The sequence below is a fragment of the Corylus avellana genome, chromosome ca6, assembly GCF_901000735.1.
Source record: "Corylus avellana chromosome ca6, CavTom2PMs-1.0".
Lineage (NCBI taxonomy): Eukaryota > Viridiplantae > Streptophyta > Magnoliopsida > Fagales > Betulaceae > Corylus > Corylus avellana.
In genome coordinates, this window is record NC_081546.1 from 3,676,569 (window position 1) to 3,690,318 (window position 13,750).

The 13,750-nt window shown below is 35.1% G+C and overlaps 2 protein-coding genes across 4 annotated transcripts; both read left to right on the plus strand.

Annotated features, from left to right (window-relative positions):
• Positions 1-1,474: 1,474 nt before the first annotated feature.
• On the plus strand, positions 1,475-9,552 carry LOC132183836 (polypyrimidine tract-binding protein homolog 3). 3 transcript variants are annotated; one of them, XM_059597287.1, is made up of 15 exons: positions 1,475-1,595; positions 2,438-2,505; positions 4,177-4,248; positions 4,348-4,424; positions 4,542-4,623; positions 5,446-5,590; positions 5,910-5,974; positions 6,082-6,131; positions 6,278-6,319; positions 6,428-6,479; positions 6,568-6,622; positions 6,730-6,743; positions 7,301-7,408; positions 7,487-7,630; positions 8,714-9,552. In XM_059597287.1, exons 2-15 carry the CDS (start codon positions 2,449-2,451, stop codon positions 9,101-9,103), a joined length of 1,353 nt encoding a protein of 450 aa, XP_059453270.1. In that variant the 5' UTR covers positions 1,475-1,595; positions 2,438-2,448; the 3' UTR covers positions 9,104-9,552. The 3 variants fall into 3 exon arrangements, with proteins under 3 accessions (XP_059453270.1, XP_059453272.1, XP_059453271.1); XM_059597289.1 differs by having other exon boundaries at positions 1,476-1,595; positions 5,446-5,569; XM_059597288.1 differs by lacking the exon at positions 1,475-1,595 and adding an exon at positions 1,990-2,317.
• Positions 9,553-10,703: 1,151 nt separating this feature from the next.
• On the plus strand, positions 10,704-13,615 carry LOC132184226 (5-formyltetrahydrofolate cyclo-ligase-like protein COG0212). Its single transcript, XM_059597781.1, has 6 exons — positions 10,704-11,352; positions 11,440-11,530; positions 11,752-11,981; positions 12,626-12,701; positions 12,793-12,918; positions 13,275-13,615. Exons 1-6 carry the CDS (start codon positions 10,942-10,944, stop codon positions 13,421-13,423), a joined length of 1,083 nt encoding a protein of 360 aa, XP_059453764.1. The 5' UTR covers positions 10,704-10,941; the 3' UTR covers positions 13,424-13,615.
• The last annotated feature ends 135 nt before the right edge of the window (positions 13,616-13,750 follow it).

Sequence of the window (13,750 nt, forward strand, 5' to 3'; positions counted from 1 at the left end):
TTATGAAAAAGTAAGGGTGGTGACGATGAAATACATAAGAGATAAGAGATGATGCCTTGTTTCTAAGAGACAATAATTCTATATCTATTTCAGCTTTTCACTTTACGGAATGTGATCCAAGCTCCATATATTGCACTAATGACTACATTATTATAAAACCATATTATCCAAATAAGCTGATTGACATGGGTATCTTCATTTTAGAAGACATAAGCATTAGACTACACTACAAACCAAATCCTCCCCATAAGCATATGCCTCCCCCAATTTGGATACTACTGCTGATGTTGTAGGCAAATAGTGTTTGACCAATGTTAATTGGCTTGATTTTGTTTTTTTTTTTCTTTCTATTACATTATATTTTAGCATTAATCGTATTGTGTTTCATGTCATTCCAGGTATTGAGCACATGCATTTTTGCCATTTTAACAACAAATGATAATTATTATTAGGATCTGGTATGCCCTTCACGACCACGAAATCATTGATTCATAAATTGAATGGTCAATATACATCATCGTGATTTGAACATAGAGTAACGAAGGACTAGTCTATATGGTTGACCTAAATTACACGAGGACCTCTAAATTATTTTAAGTATACAATCTGATTTTACGTTTATTTATGTCTAAAAACTACCCTTTGTTGCCTAATAAGGCTATGTTTCATTCCGAGCACAATCCAAATTGTGTCATTTGGACTTGAGCGGGACATTTGGCTCTGGCTCTGGCTTTGACTTTAGCTCAGTGCAAGGGTTAGGAGCTGCTAGAGGTCTCATTAGTACGACTGTAATAAAATAAATTAAACCTGATAAACAACTTGTTTCTACTTAAAATAATCCAAAAGAGCTCAAGAACCATTTTTCTTTTTCATTTAGCTATTGGTAATTTTAGAAGGAAAACTGTTTTCCTCTTCTCTTTCCAAAGATTATTAATCACTATTAAATTTTAATCTAGTTATAATTTTTTAAAATATTATTAAATTACTTATTAGTTACATACCACATCTACACCAACTGATCAGATTCAAGAAAAGATGAAATCGAACTAGACCATGTACATGCAAACTAAGATAATATCCACATCATGATACATAAACAAAATTTTACACCAAAACAATGGATTTGTTTTATGTAATTCAAACCCGGAGAAAGGAGAGAGAGAGAGCACATACCAATCATGTTCCGTGACCATATCGACTGATTTTACATTTATTTAATTTTGGTAAAATGTTAGAAACAAACCAAATTATTATCTCATTATAGAATGAAAAATTGATTGTTTACTTCTTTTTTTATTTTTTTTTTTATGAAAAGTCAACATATCCCTTAAAATTAAAAAAAGAAAAAATAAATTAGAAAAAATATGTCTTAATTATTATTATTATTTTTTTTTTTTTAAGAAATCATAATAAGGAGCCCGGGGAAGGTGAAATTGTGTATAGTATTATTTGTCGAGGCGCAGCATAAATAGGGCAAACAGGAGCAGACAAGCAGTACAACACGCGAAGCACTGGATCCTTGCATCTATCGTAATCCCTCGTCTAGTTTCTCTCACTCCGCGCTCTCTCTGTCTCTCTCTCTCTATTTCTCAGAGGCAAGCCAAGCTTTCTCTCTTCGATTGTTGTTATTTGTTTTTAAATTTATTCTATCTCGAATGTACGGTCTGTGTGGTTGCCGAGAAATCGCTCCAGGAAAATATAGAAATGCTGAGAACTTCGAATTTGGAATTTCTAACTGGTTGTGCTTGATTTAGCTTGTGAGATTCAAAGTTTGTCCTTGTTCCTGTGATTTTCAATTCTCTTTGGAGAAAGGATTATTCCATTCTCTTTTCCGCCAGAGGAACTCTAGGGTTTTGACCTGCATACTCCCTCTTTGGTTTTTTAGCTTTTCATTTTTTCTTTCTTGTATAAAGCAATATTCCTTTGATTTTTTTGTATCTCTTATATTACTTTGATTTAGGGCTTTAATTTAGTGCTAGATACACTATTGGAGTTTTCTTTGATTTATTCATTGATTCTAGATTCATTTCAATCTTTATCCAAGCGTTTTGGGTTTCTGAAGGCACTGAATACTTGGCTGAGTATGCTTTGAACTTTGTGCTATTATTCGAACTTCACAAAGTGCGCTGGTATACATACCAGCAGAAGAAATAATTCTATTTGTTTTCATTTTGAAATAGAAAATGTTTGGTGTGATATTGCTACAAATTCAGAGAAATGCTGAAGTGGTTGTGTTTGGATTTCTGAAGGCACTTGAATCCTGGGTTGAGTGTGCTTTGCACTTTGTGCTATTATTAGAACTTGACAAATTGCATTGGTATGCATACCAGCAGAAGAGATAATTCTATTTGTTTGCATTTTGAAATAAAAAAATGTTGGGTTTAATATTACCTCTAAATTCAAAGAAATGCTGAAGTGATTGTGGGTTTTGTTACAGGGTGGTTCACAATGACAGAACCTTCTAAGGTTATTCACGTTCGCAATGTGGGGCATGAAATAGCCGAAGTATACTCTTTCACTCTATTTTGCTTTCTGTTCATTTTTCTTTTAAGTTGACTGTCCAATTTCATATTTTCCACATTTTTACTATGTATATGAAAAGGTATGGTTTGAATGCAAAATTAATTTCAAAAGTGTCCTTTGAGGAAATTGATTTCAAAAGTGCCATAGACGTTTGAGGTGTTTATGTGCTTCTTATGCTTATGAATGGTTATTATCTCGAGTGAGTCTATAATAAGTTCCCTATATTAAATGGTTTTGAACCCATGTATTTATGGGACATATATTGTATTGACTGTATGGTACTCATCATATCTAACACCGAAAAGAATGAATGTGAAATGATTACATTTCGCATAAAAATAAGATTCTGTGCCAAAAAAAAGAAAAAAGTAAAATGAAATCAATATACCTTAGCTGCAAATTTGTACAATAGCTTTTAATTGTTTGTTGGTGCTAACCATTGCTATATGCCAATATTCAATATTTAGACCTACAATTGAAACATACCATTACTTGTAAAAATGTGGGTTGTGTACTGTGACTGCACTTCGGTCTGAGCTTAGTGTTGGTGACTTTGAGTATGGGCTTAAAACTTTGACTAAAATCAACTCAGCCTGAGTACAAATAATGCTCAACCTAGCATGAATTGGGTTTAGTAGGCAGCAATGGTACTGGTTCAGAGCCATAGGATAAAATGCAAGGAATTACAATCTCTCTCCACCTCTGGTATTAAGATTATAAAGAGAAAAGAAAGACTACAGGTGAAAAAAAAAAAGAATAATTGATTGCATTTATTTTGAAGAAATAGAAAGAAAGAAAATTAATGAAGCTGGGGCCTTACTTGGATAGCTACCACTGTTTAACCTAAAAAAATTCTGCCTGATGAGAGACTGACATAAAGTTGAAAATTAGTGAAGGAAATTGTGTATCATTAGATAAATATGATATGCTTGTTAACAGAAAATTTTACTAGTATTTTTACTTATCTGAGATTCTGGTGCACTTAGAAAAATAGCAAGCCAGGAAGAATTCATTGAAGTGGAGGACATGAAACTGAAAGGACAAATCATATTTATAATAGTCATTGCTTGTATTCTGAACATCATTAGTCTGAGATAATACAAAATCTACCTTTTTTTGAAAGGTTGCCCAATTGAATTTTCTCTTTAAGCTTCCTGTATTTTAAATGTATTATCTTTATTACATTATACGTGCGCTCTCACAATTTGGATTGGGAGTAAAGAGTATAAAGTTGTGAACGAGTCAATTCGAACATCTCACATTGAAGATCACTCTAAGATATAAATTTGATTCTGCTATAATTAATATAGGTCATTATTTCTCATTTCATTTGGGTTGACAAGATGCATTTCCTAATTATGGTAGTATCACTTTTGGAACTTAAGCAGACAGAGTGGGAAATAAATTTAGTTTAGAGGTGGCCATTAATTTAAATATGAATGCGGAATCAAATGCCAAGCACGGTTAATCAACGGGATAGTCTTTGTCATTTTTTAGTATGACCTGTGGAAGAGAGCTTTATTTTAAATAAATAGAAGTTTATAGTATATTACATGTCATACTTTTTGCTAATTTTATATTACATTGATTTTCATGTTCTCTCCTATTTCTATTTTATACATCTGTTGACACATCTTACATTGTTCACACTAGAATGATTTGCTTCAGCTATTCCAGCCATTTGGAGTCATAACTAAGCTTGTGATGCTTCGGGCAAAAAATCAGGTTGTGACTTTAGCCACTACAGTAGAGGCAGCTGTTTTTGTTTGAAACTTAAGCCAAACCTTAGATCTGATACATTTTGTTATTTCTGCATGCCTGCAGGCTCTTATCCAAATGCAAGATGTTCCTTCAGCAGTCAATGCTCTTCAATTTTATGCAGGCGTACAGCCAAGCATTAGGTATAAACAGTTTTTTTTTTTTGTGTGTTAATATCGCCTTAATCTGCAGAGCTATCCATTCACAATTTGTTCCCAAGTTTGACATTATGATTTGTGTCTCCTTTTGTTTTCTCCCAGGGGGAGGAATGTTTATGTCCAATTCTCATCACATCAGGAACTAACAACAATGGATCAAAATACTCAAGGAAGAGGAGATGAGGTTGGTAGATTCTCAATTGATATTTGGGAAATATGGTTCATACATTGTCGATGTCAATGGGAGAAAGCAATGATTAAAGAAACTTTATTTTATGGCAAGGATAGCTTTTTATTATTCCTCGTATAAATAGTAAAATTAATTTTACTATTAGGAAAAGTTGGTTCTCTGCAGATAGCACCATGATAGCGAGGATAACTTTTTCTTGTCTGTTGACTGCATTATATATTGCTTAATCAATCACTCTTGCCGTGATACCTTTTAAAGTTTATGTAAGAAAATGTTATTCATCTGCTTTTCACACACAGTTACTGCTATGCTTCTTCAATTCTAATATAATTATTCCTTACTGATACAAGAAAAAAAGTTACTGCTGTGCTTCTCATTGAGCTTTGCACATAGATAGGATGTCTTTCGTAATTTCCAATATCATTTTCTTGGCTTTTTGTCTGTTGTATGTAACCTAGGATATTATAATGTAGAATAGATAACTAGGGATGGTATTGCACAGTCTATAAGCTACATGGGTTTCCATAATTGGTTTCTATTCTGTGAGATCTCTCTGTGGGTTTGTCTCAGAAAGAGGAAAATTATCCTTTCTGGTGAAGATAATTGTACTGCTTGAATCATATGACCAGTTAATTTATTTCTTTCTGATTTCTTAATACCTTTTACTTCCTCTAGTTTAGTTGTTCTTTTCATCTTCATTGTGGTAGATTATCATTTTCTCAGGATCGTTTTCTCTATCTATATTCCTCTATTTATTCTCTTCTCTCTCTTCTGTCTCTATGCTGTTCTGCTGTCGGGCAATATCTGGATGCTCAGCCAAATCGAATTCTCCTAGTTACAATTCATCATATGCTATATCCAATAACAGTGGACGTGCTGCATCAAGTGTTTTCTCCTCATGGATTTGTGGAGAAGATGGTCACATTTCAGAAGTCAGCTGGTCAGCTCCTTCAAGTTTTCTGTCTCTTTCTCTGTCTCTGTTTATATTAAATTTGTCATACTTCAACTATAGAACATTTGCTGGATGGGTCAATGTTGTTTTGTGGAGAAGATACATTTCAATTAATTTCTCATGATTGGCATTAGAATTCCCTATAAATTGCTTTTTAGATGAGAAATGCTTGTAGTTTTAATATTTCAAAATATACTGGGTTTGCTTTTTGTGTGCATATTCATCTGCCTTGTAATCTATAATGAGATAGTCACTGTAATAGAAATATGCAAGAATATCTTATTTTGTTTCTGATAGTGTTTTCATCTTGTGTATGCAAACTATGTAGGTTTTCAAGCCCTCATTCAATACCAATCACGACAAAGTGCTGTTGCAGCTAGAACTACACTTCAGGTAGCATTTAGTCCACTATTTTGCTACTTTAAACTAAATGCTTTTTTGATGTCTAAATCCTGGTTGGATTTCAAAAAGGTTTAAATCTTGTTGATGTTATGTTGTAGGGACGTAACATTTATGATGGTTGCTGTCAGCTGGACATTCAGTTCTCAAAGTAGGTTTTAAACATTTTAGCAATTTAATTGTATCTTATATGTATTTGGGTGCAGTGTCCCCTTCTGTATCTTTGGGTGTATGTTTTTTTTCCTTCTTATTCATCTGCTCGGGAGATTAATTTATTTTTCCTGTTTCATAATCCAGCCTTGATGAGTTACAAGTAAACTACAATAATGAGCGTTCAAGGTGGGCTGGTAGCAATGGACTCTTACTTCAGTCACGCTTTCAAATCTTTGACATTAACTCTTCATTGCTGCTGAATTTACATATTTATTTATTTCCATCATTGCATAGGGATTTCACGAACCCAAATCTGCCCACGGAACAGAAAGGCAGATCCTCACAAGTATGTTCACTTGTCCACTGATGTTTAATCTTATATATAAATTTGTTTCCCTTTCCTTTCGATTCTAAGTCACTCTTTATTTTGACAGCCGGGGTATGGTGATGCCGGAGGCATGTATGCCCTTCAAGCTACTGGACGGGCAGGTGCTTAATTTGGCAGTTGCAATTATTTTAATAAGTTAATTGTGTTTATGTGCTCTTCAATCATTTACTGATGGTTTTTTTTTTTTTTTTTTTTGTGGGTCTTCCAGTTGGGTTTCCACAGGTGGGTATCGAGCAGGCCATGACGAAGTCTTGTATGAGATATGAGATAATTATCTGAGTTCGGAGATGTCTCCCTTTATAACTTTGTGGTGGATTGTGTGGTTTTGAGCCCTTGTCTATTTAGCTATTGTTTGAATGTGAATGTGTTATAAATGTACTATGATTGATTACTTATCAAAAAAAAAAAAAAAATGTACTATGATTGCCTAAGAATTCCAACTTGTCATCTCCTAGCTTACAACTGGTTCATTCTTAGACTTGCCATAAACTCTACTATAATACCCTAATTTTTTGTATGTGGGAAGCTGGGTGTTGGATTCTTTATTTTGCTATTTACATTCCTTTGGAACATATGATCTAGCTAGAAGATTTCTGTTTTATGGGTCTTGTTGGATGTTTGGCCCTTATCGAGACAATTATTCCAATTTCTTAACTTCACGAGACTTCCCCCATCTTTAGTGTACATTGTAGACTTGTAGTTATTTATTTTAGCATTTATGCTAATTTGGCCCCAAACATGCACATGATTGGACATTTTTGTTTCTTTGTGAAATCTAGATGGCCAATGCAGCAGCCATTGCGGCTGCCTTTGGAGGAGGTTTGCCTCCTGGAATAAGCGGGACAAATGAGCGGTGTACAGTCCTTGTCTCCAATCTGAATCCTGATGTAAGCAATTCTTTTCTTATTCTTATAATTTAAAGTTGTCACTCAACTTCTGTCTCCATGTACAATCCTTTGTTTCAGAGAGTAGATGAGGATAAGCTCTTCAACCTCTTCTCCATATACGGAAACATTGTTAGAATTAAACTTCTCCGCAATAAACCAGATCATGCACTCATTCAGATGGGTGATGGTTTCCAGGCTGAACTGGCAGTACACTTTTTGAAGGTTTGGTTTTTATAAACTCTGACAATATGTATCTTAAAATTTATTTCATTATCTGTGTGGTTATGCAGATTTAATTATCTATTTGTCATAATCTCATGACAATTTATTACTTCTGACAAGGGAATCAAGTTATGTACTTAGAATACCAGGTCTTGCAGGATTTGAGAATACTGTTTGTTGTAGCTCTATCGGTAACCACTAACGAGGCGCATTGGCTCATGGGCTGTGACAAACATGAAGTGCAAAACTTTCCATGTTACTATCATTAAGCTTGCCTGTTGGCACATATTGACCAAATTTGTTTTGAAAGAAACACTAGAATCTGATGCAAAGGGCGAGACACCAATTTTATTTTAATTTATTTAGGTCTTATTAGTTAATTGGGTATTAATATTTAGTTTATGTTTTATTTAGTTTTCAAGAGTCAAGGGTATTTTTGGTAATTAAATAAATTGGTTTTGCCCTAGATTAGGGTTAGAGTTAGTCAATGAGTCTATTTAAGTGTCATTTGTACAATAATGAAGGCAGACTTGATTGAATAAAACAATGAAGAATTGATTTTTCCTCTCTCCTGTTGCCTCTCCCTTTCTCTTCCCGCTTTCTCTCTTGTCCCTTGTAGCAGTTTTCATACTGGTTTCCTTTTATGTGTTGGGGGCGGGGTGTGGTGGGTTTAATAAGACTGGTTATTACTTATAAAAAAAAAAGAGGATTAACATAATTGGGGGTGTTTTAATAAGATTGGTTATTACTTATCAAAAAAAAAAAAGAGGATTAACATAATTTGTAAAATATCCATGTTCTGTGGTTTGAGCTACTGATCGTACTTTTTGGTTGTCAGGTCTAAAGTAATTTTGCTTCTCATCTGCCCTTTCTAGTGTTATATCATGGGCCATATTATTCTAATAATATCACTATTGGTTGAAGGAATTTCTTGAAATCATTGGATAGAAGTTAATTTTAAAAGTTCTGTTCAGTGTGCTAAATTTAATTTTTGGGCTATTCATAGTACTTTTGCTTTTGTTCCAAGAAGCAGCTTTTCTTTTGGCTGGACACTAATACCATTTCAAATTTTTTGAGATATAGGGAGCAATGCTATTTGGGAAGCGTTTGGAGGTAAACTTTTCAAAGCATCCAAACATAACCCAAGGTGCTGAAACTCATGAGTACATAAACTCAAATCTCAACCGCTTCAACCGTAATGCTGCTAAGAATTACCGTTACTGCTGCTCCCCAACAAAAATGATCCACCTGTCCACTCTCCCCCAGGAAGTCACTGAAGAGGAGATTGTGAGCCACTTAGAAGAACATGGCACCATTGTCAACACTAAGCTTTTTGAGATGAACGGGAAGAAGCAGGCACTGGTCCTGTTTGAAACTGAGGAGCAAGCAACTGAAGCCCTTGTGTGCAAGCATGCTACTTCACTTGCTGGGTCAATAATCCGGATTTCCATTTCCCAGTTACAGGCTATATAAGAGGCCTTGTAGTAGAAGGATAAGCTGGGTAAGGACTCTTAAGCATGATAGGGGTAAGGATTTATAATTGGGCGATTTATATGCGCTGCTGATGGTCCTCTACATTCTCTTCTTACAATGTGGTTCTGATTGCTTTTGTACTGGTGGGATCTACTGTTTGGATTTATTTAATTTTCAATGTTTCTCATCTCTAGTTCTTCTACCAAATCATTGTTTAGGTTTCTTCAATAGTGAGGTTAGATTTCTGATTGCTGACGAGCACAGTTTTGAAGGGTAGGAAGAAAGAGGGAAGAGTGTAACCTTTTCAGGTAGAGGGATCTATGTATCTTTGTATATGTCTTGTAATTCAGGCTAATCGGGCCATGCTTGTTGTATCTTAAGCAATGCCCAAATTTTTTCTTGTCAATCGAGTGATGAGAAACATATATAAGTGTTCCCCTTCTTCTTCTTCTTCTTCTTTCTTTCTTTCTTTCCTTGCCCCTCCTTTCTTCCCTTGCCTCTCTCTGTGTGAAAGATTGATAAATGTTCATCGCTTCTCTCCTAGTAGGTGTATGGTTTTTCTTTTTATTCTCCTCCACCTCCTCCTCCTTGTCCCCTCCCCTCTTTCTTCTTCTTGACCCCTTTCTTTCTTCTTCTTCTTGTCCCCGCCTTTCTTTCTCTCTCTCTCTCTCTCTCATGGAGGAGGGTTCATCCCAGGTCCCTGCTATGGAGAAAGGTGAAATAGTTTACTTTCGGTAATAACTTAAGAGCTGTATTATGCATTCACATGATGATGATTATACTTGGCGAAAGAAAGAAAGAAAGGAAAAGAAAGACTATTAAACCTTGAGGCTGCCTTGGAATTTCCAGCATTACTATAAAGGGGGCGAGAGTAGGGATGGTAATTTAATAAAGAATAAAGCAGTTTCGTTCGTTCTTGTACAACTAGTATATAACTAGAAGATGTAGTAAAAATTTACTCACGTTAAAAATTAAGTGTTGATGTTTATTGTCATGTCATTAAATTGTATAAGAGTACTAAATAATGTTGCTCTTTATTAAATACTTAATTGCATTGAGAGTTCAAATAATGCGTTTTGGTATGAGCTTGCGGTTGTCTAATAGTCTCATCCACTCCTTTCTTGAAATTTCGTTAAAAAAGAAATTAAAAAAATTGGGTGGATGCTTGAATGTGTTGCCGATTTAACTATTAGACCCGACGTAGCATATGATCAACAAGTAATGTTGCATACTACGCAAATATTTTATAAATATTTGACAGTTATGTGACAAGATCTATTAGTTGTTGGATTACCATTGGCATGGCCTAAAGTGTCAAATTTGTGTTATTTGGTAATTACCATAATGTGCATTGCTAGAGCTTGATTCAGTTCAGAATATGATCATTTCTATTTCAAGTTAAATGAAGATTGTAAATGAAGATTGAAGACGATGTTACATAATAATTATGTCAATATATTATTCAAAAATTTTAAATGACGTGAAATCATTCGCACATCCTTATATAGTAACATTAAATCTTAAAAATAAAATAGGCAATAAACATGGAGAAGATGAATGTCCCCCGCTGGGTTTGGTCTGACCTCAGCCCTCCTGCTAGCCCTAGGAATCTGTCCACTGTCCAGCATGTTTCCATAGTTGATAACTATGAAACTTACAATTCTAGTGTACGATGCAAATCTAAGCCGTCTAATTCCAATCATCTTATCCCCATCATTATTGTTATTTTTATTTATGAATATACCCACCATTTTCACAAAAACACACACAAACAGGATATATCAAATATGACATGACACCAGCAAAGCCACAATTCCATCCGAGTTTGTCGTAGACAAATGGATTCGAATATGATCCGATTATCAGCACCGTTTACGCTGAAACACACTGTTTTGAGCAAATCCCGTAATTCCTATTCTCTCCATTCGCTCCCTGCCTCAAGGAACTCTAAGAGGTTAATCAGTTTCAAGCTGGGAAGCATCAGAAACGACGCTGCTTTCGACGAGGCTGCTTTCGAGGCCGAGAGGCTCAGCCTCGACGCCAAGGCTCGGGAAGCCATGGCCGAGGCTTCGAAGAGTGAGACTAGTAGTACAAGTACTAGCCAGAATGAAGACGACCCGAAAGCTTGGAAATGGGTGATCAGAAAGAGGATTTGGGATTTGATGGAGGCCCGAAATGTTGCCCAGAATCCCCGACCCGTTCACCACCGCATCCCCAATTTCGTCGGCGCTTCAATGGCTGCCCAAAAAGTAATTTTTTTTTTTTTTTTCCATATTTTTTAATTTAGAATTTTATTTTGATTTTCTACTTTGTTATGGACTTATGGGTCATTGCAGTTGGGTGGGTTGGAAGAGTTCCGGGTCGCCAAGTGTGTTAAGGTTAACCCGGATTCGCCCCAGAAACAAGTCAGGTTTCTCACACTTTCTGGTTAGTTGTTCTTTTTTCCTTTTGATACAAAATTTAGATTGGTTGTAAGCCAATAGCAGCCGTTGATTAAATTTTTATTAAAATTACATTTTAATCTTCAAAATTATTATTTAATATTTAAAAATGTATTTAAAAAAAATATGTTTTCAAATTATAATTTTTTTTTTTTTTTTTTTTTTTTTAAATTACAATAAATAAAAAAGTCAGCTCATGGTGTGCAGGTGGGAGAAAGTTGTTAACTCCTCAGCCCCGATTAAGGACAGGGTTTTTCTCTGTCGTTGAATCCCATATGTTACCAACTCAAAGTAGCATGAACGAGGCCTGCACCTCTGTCGGTGTTGCCAAGTATGGCCGGCCCATTGGGCTTGATGAAAAGATTAAGGTGGATCTAATCATAATCGGCTCAGTTGCTGTTGACCCAACGACAGGTGCTCGACTTGGCAAGGGTGAGGTAATAATTATAAACAAACTACTATTCTTGAACTCATCCGCCTTTATCACCCCCCTCATAATGAAAAAAGCTACACACTTTGATTTGTTAGGGCACATGGCACATTAGGACGTCAGACAGAGATAAATACAAAAGCACATCGATACATATAATCTCTGTGTATGTATTTTTGTGTGTGTTTATATAAAATAAAAGTATATAAATCTTAAATTTAATTTTATGACATCACAAACATACAATAGTATAAACAAATAGTAAAATAAACTAATCATGATTTATTGGGTCCAAGAAAGAAAAATGTACCTTTGAATATGTAGGGAAACTAAATAAATGGGGTTTTTATTTTTATTTTTATTTAATGTCGGAAGAGAGGGCAAAACTTAAAAAATAAAAAAAATAAAAATTGAAGAGGGACACATTAGTTTGGGGGGGAAGGGGGGGACAAGAGTATAATTTTGAGGGGACAAATTTATAAATATGCATACTTTAAGACAATTTTTGAAAATTTTGGAGGACATTCATACCCCCAACCTATGCCTTGGGTCCACCCCTGCCGATGAGAATTCGGAGGTGGTGGTTTTGGCCGCTTCCAAAGGAGGAGGTGGTATGATATTCCAATTTGACTTATGTCTGTAAATGTGCAGGGATTTGCAGAACTTGAGTATGGGATGCTGCGATGCATGGGAGCCATTGATGACTCAACGCCAGTTGTGACATCTGGTAGGTGTGGTTTCTTTTGCTCAATTGCTTCTTTCCTGATTTCTTGATTTATCTTTTTCTTTTACAGCACAAGTTTTCATATGAATTGCAGTGCATGATTGCCAATTGGTAGATGATATTCCAGTTGAGAAACTGTTAATCCATGATGTCCCAGTAGACATCATATGCACTCCCACCCAGGTCATTTATACCAGCACATCCATTCCAAAGCCTCAAGGTTGGTGAAAACTCTGCAATTATTCATATCATTTTACTCTCAACTTTTTCTATGATCCTAGAAAAATTAATCTGACTTCTTGTTAAAACATTACTTATCCCAAAAGTCTAAGATAGAAATCAGTGAATTTAATCATTTAATTAATATTTTAACATTCTCCTCGAAATATTTAATTGGACAATTATAGTTCAAACTCATGATCTTTGCTATGATATCATGTTAAATCACTACTTATTTATAAAACTTAAGCTGATAGGATGTAGTGAACTCAATAATCTAATTAATATTATAATTCTTGGAATGGGACAATCTAGCTTGTCTTGGCATTGCATAGACTTCAGTTTTCTTGGTTGTAGGGATTTATTGGGACAAGTTGTCACCTGAGAAGCTAGGACAAATTCGAGTGCTCAGGGAGCTGAAGAGCAGAATAGAACGAGAGACTGGAGAGAAGCTTCCTTGTGGTCCGTCTGAGAAATTGCCCCCCACAGCTCGACGGAGGCGCTAATTTGTTTTAACTCTCAAGTGAATGAAGGTAAGGAAGAACTTAAAAGGAAGCTGAGAAAGCATAACTTAATCTCAAAGAAGTGAAGTTATGTTTGTGTTATTTCAGATGTGACGAATGAGCCACCTTTATTTTGATTCAATTACATATACACATTGATTTATATATTTTTTCTCATAAGAGAATTCGGTTATATATACACATTGATTCATCAGCTTTCCAAAAATATATAAAGGTGGTGGAATTACGTCACAATGTTGCTGCAGCCTGAGACATTTGATAAAAATATAACTGCAGACATGCATGTGCCCAAGCATGGATATGATGGGT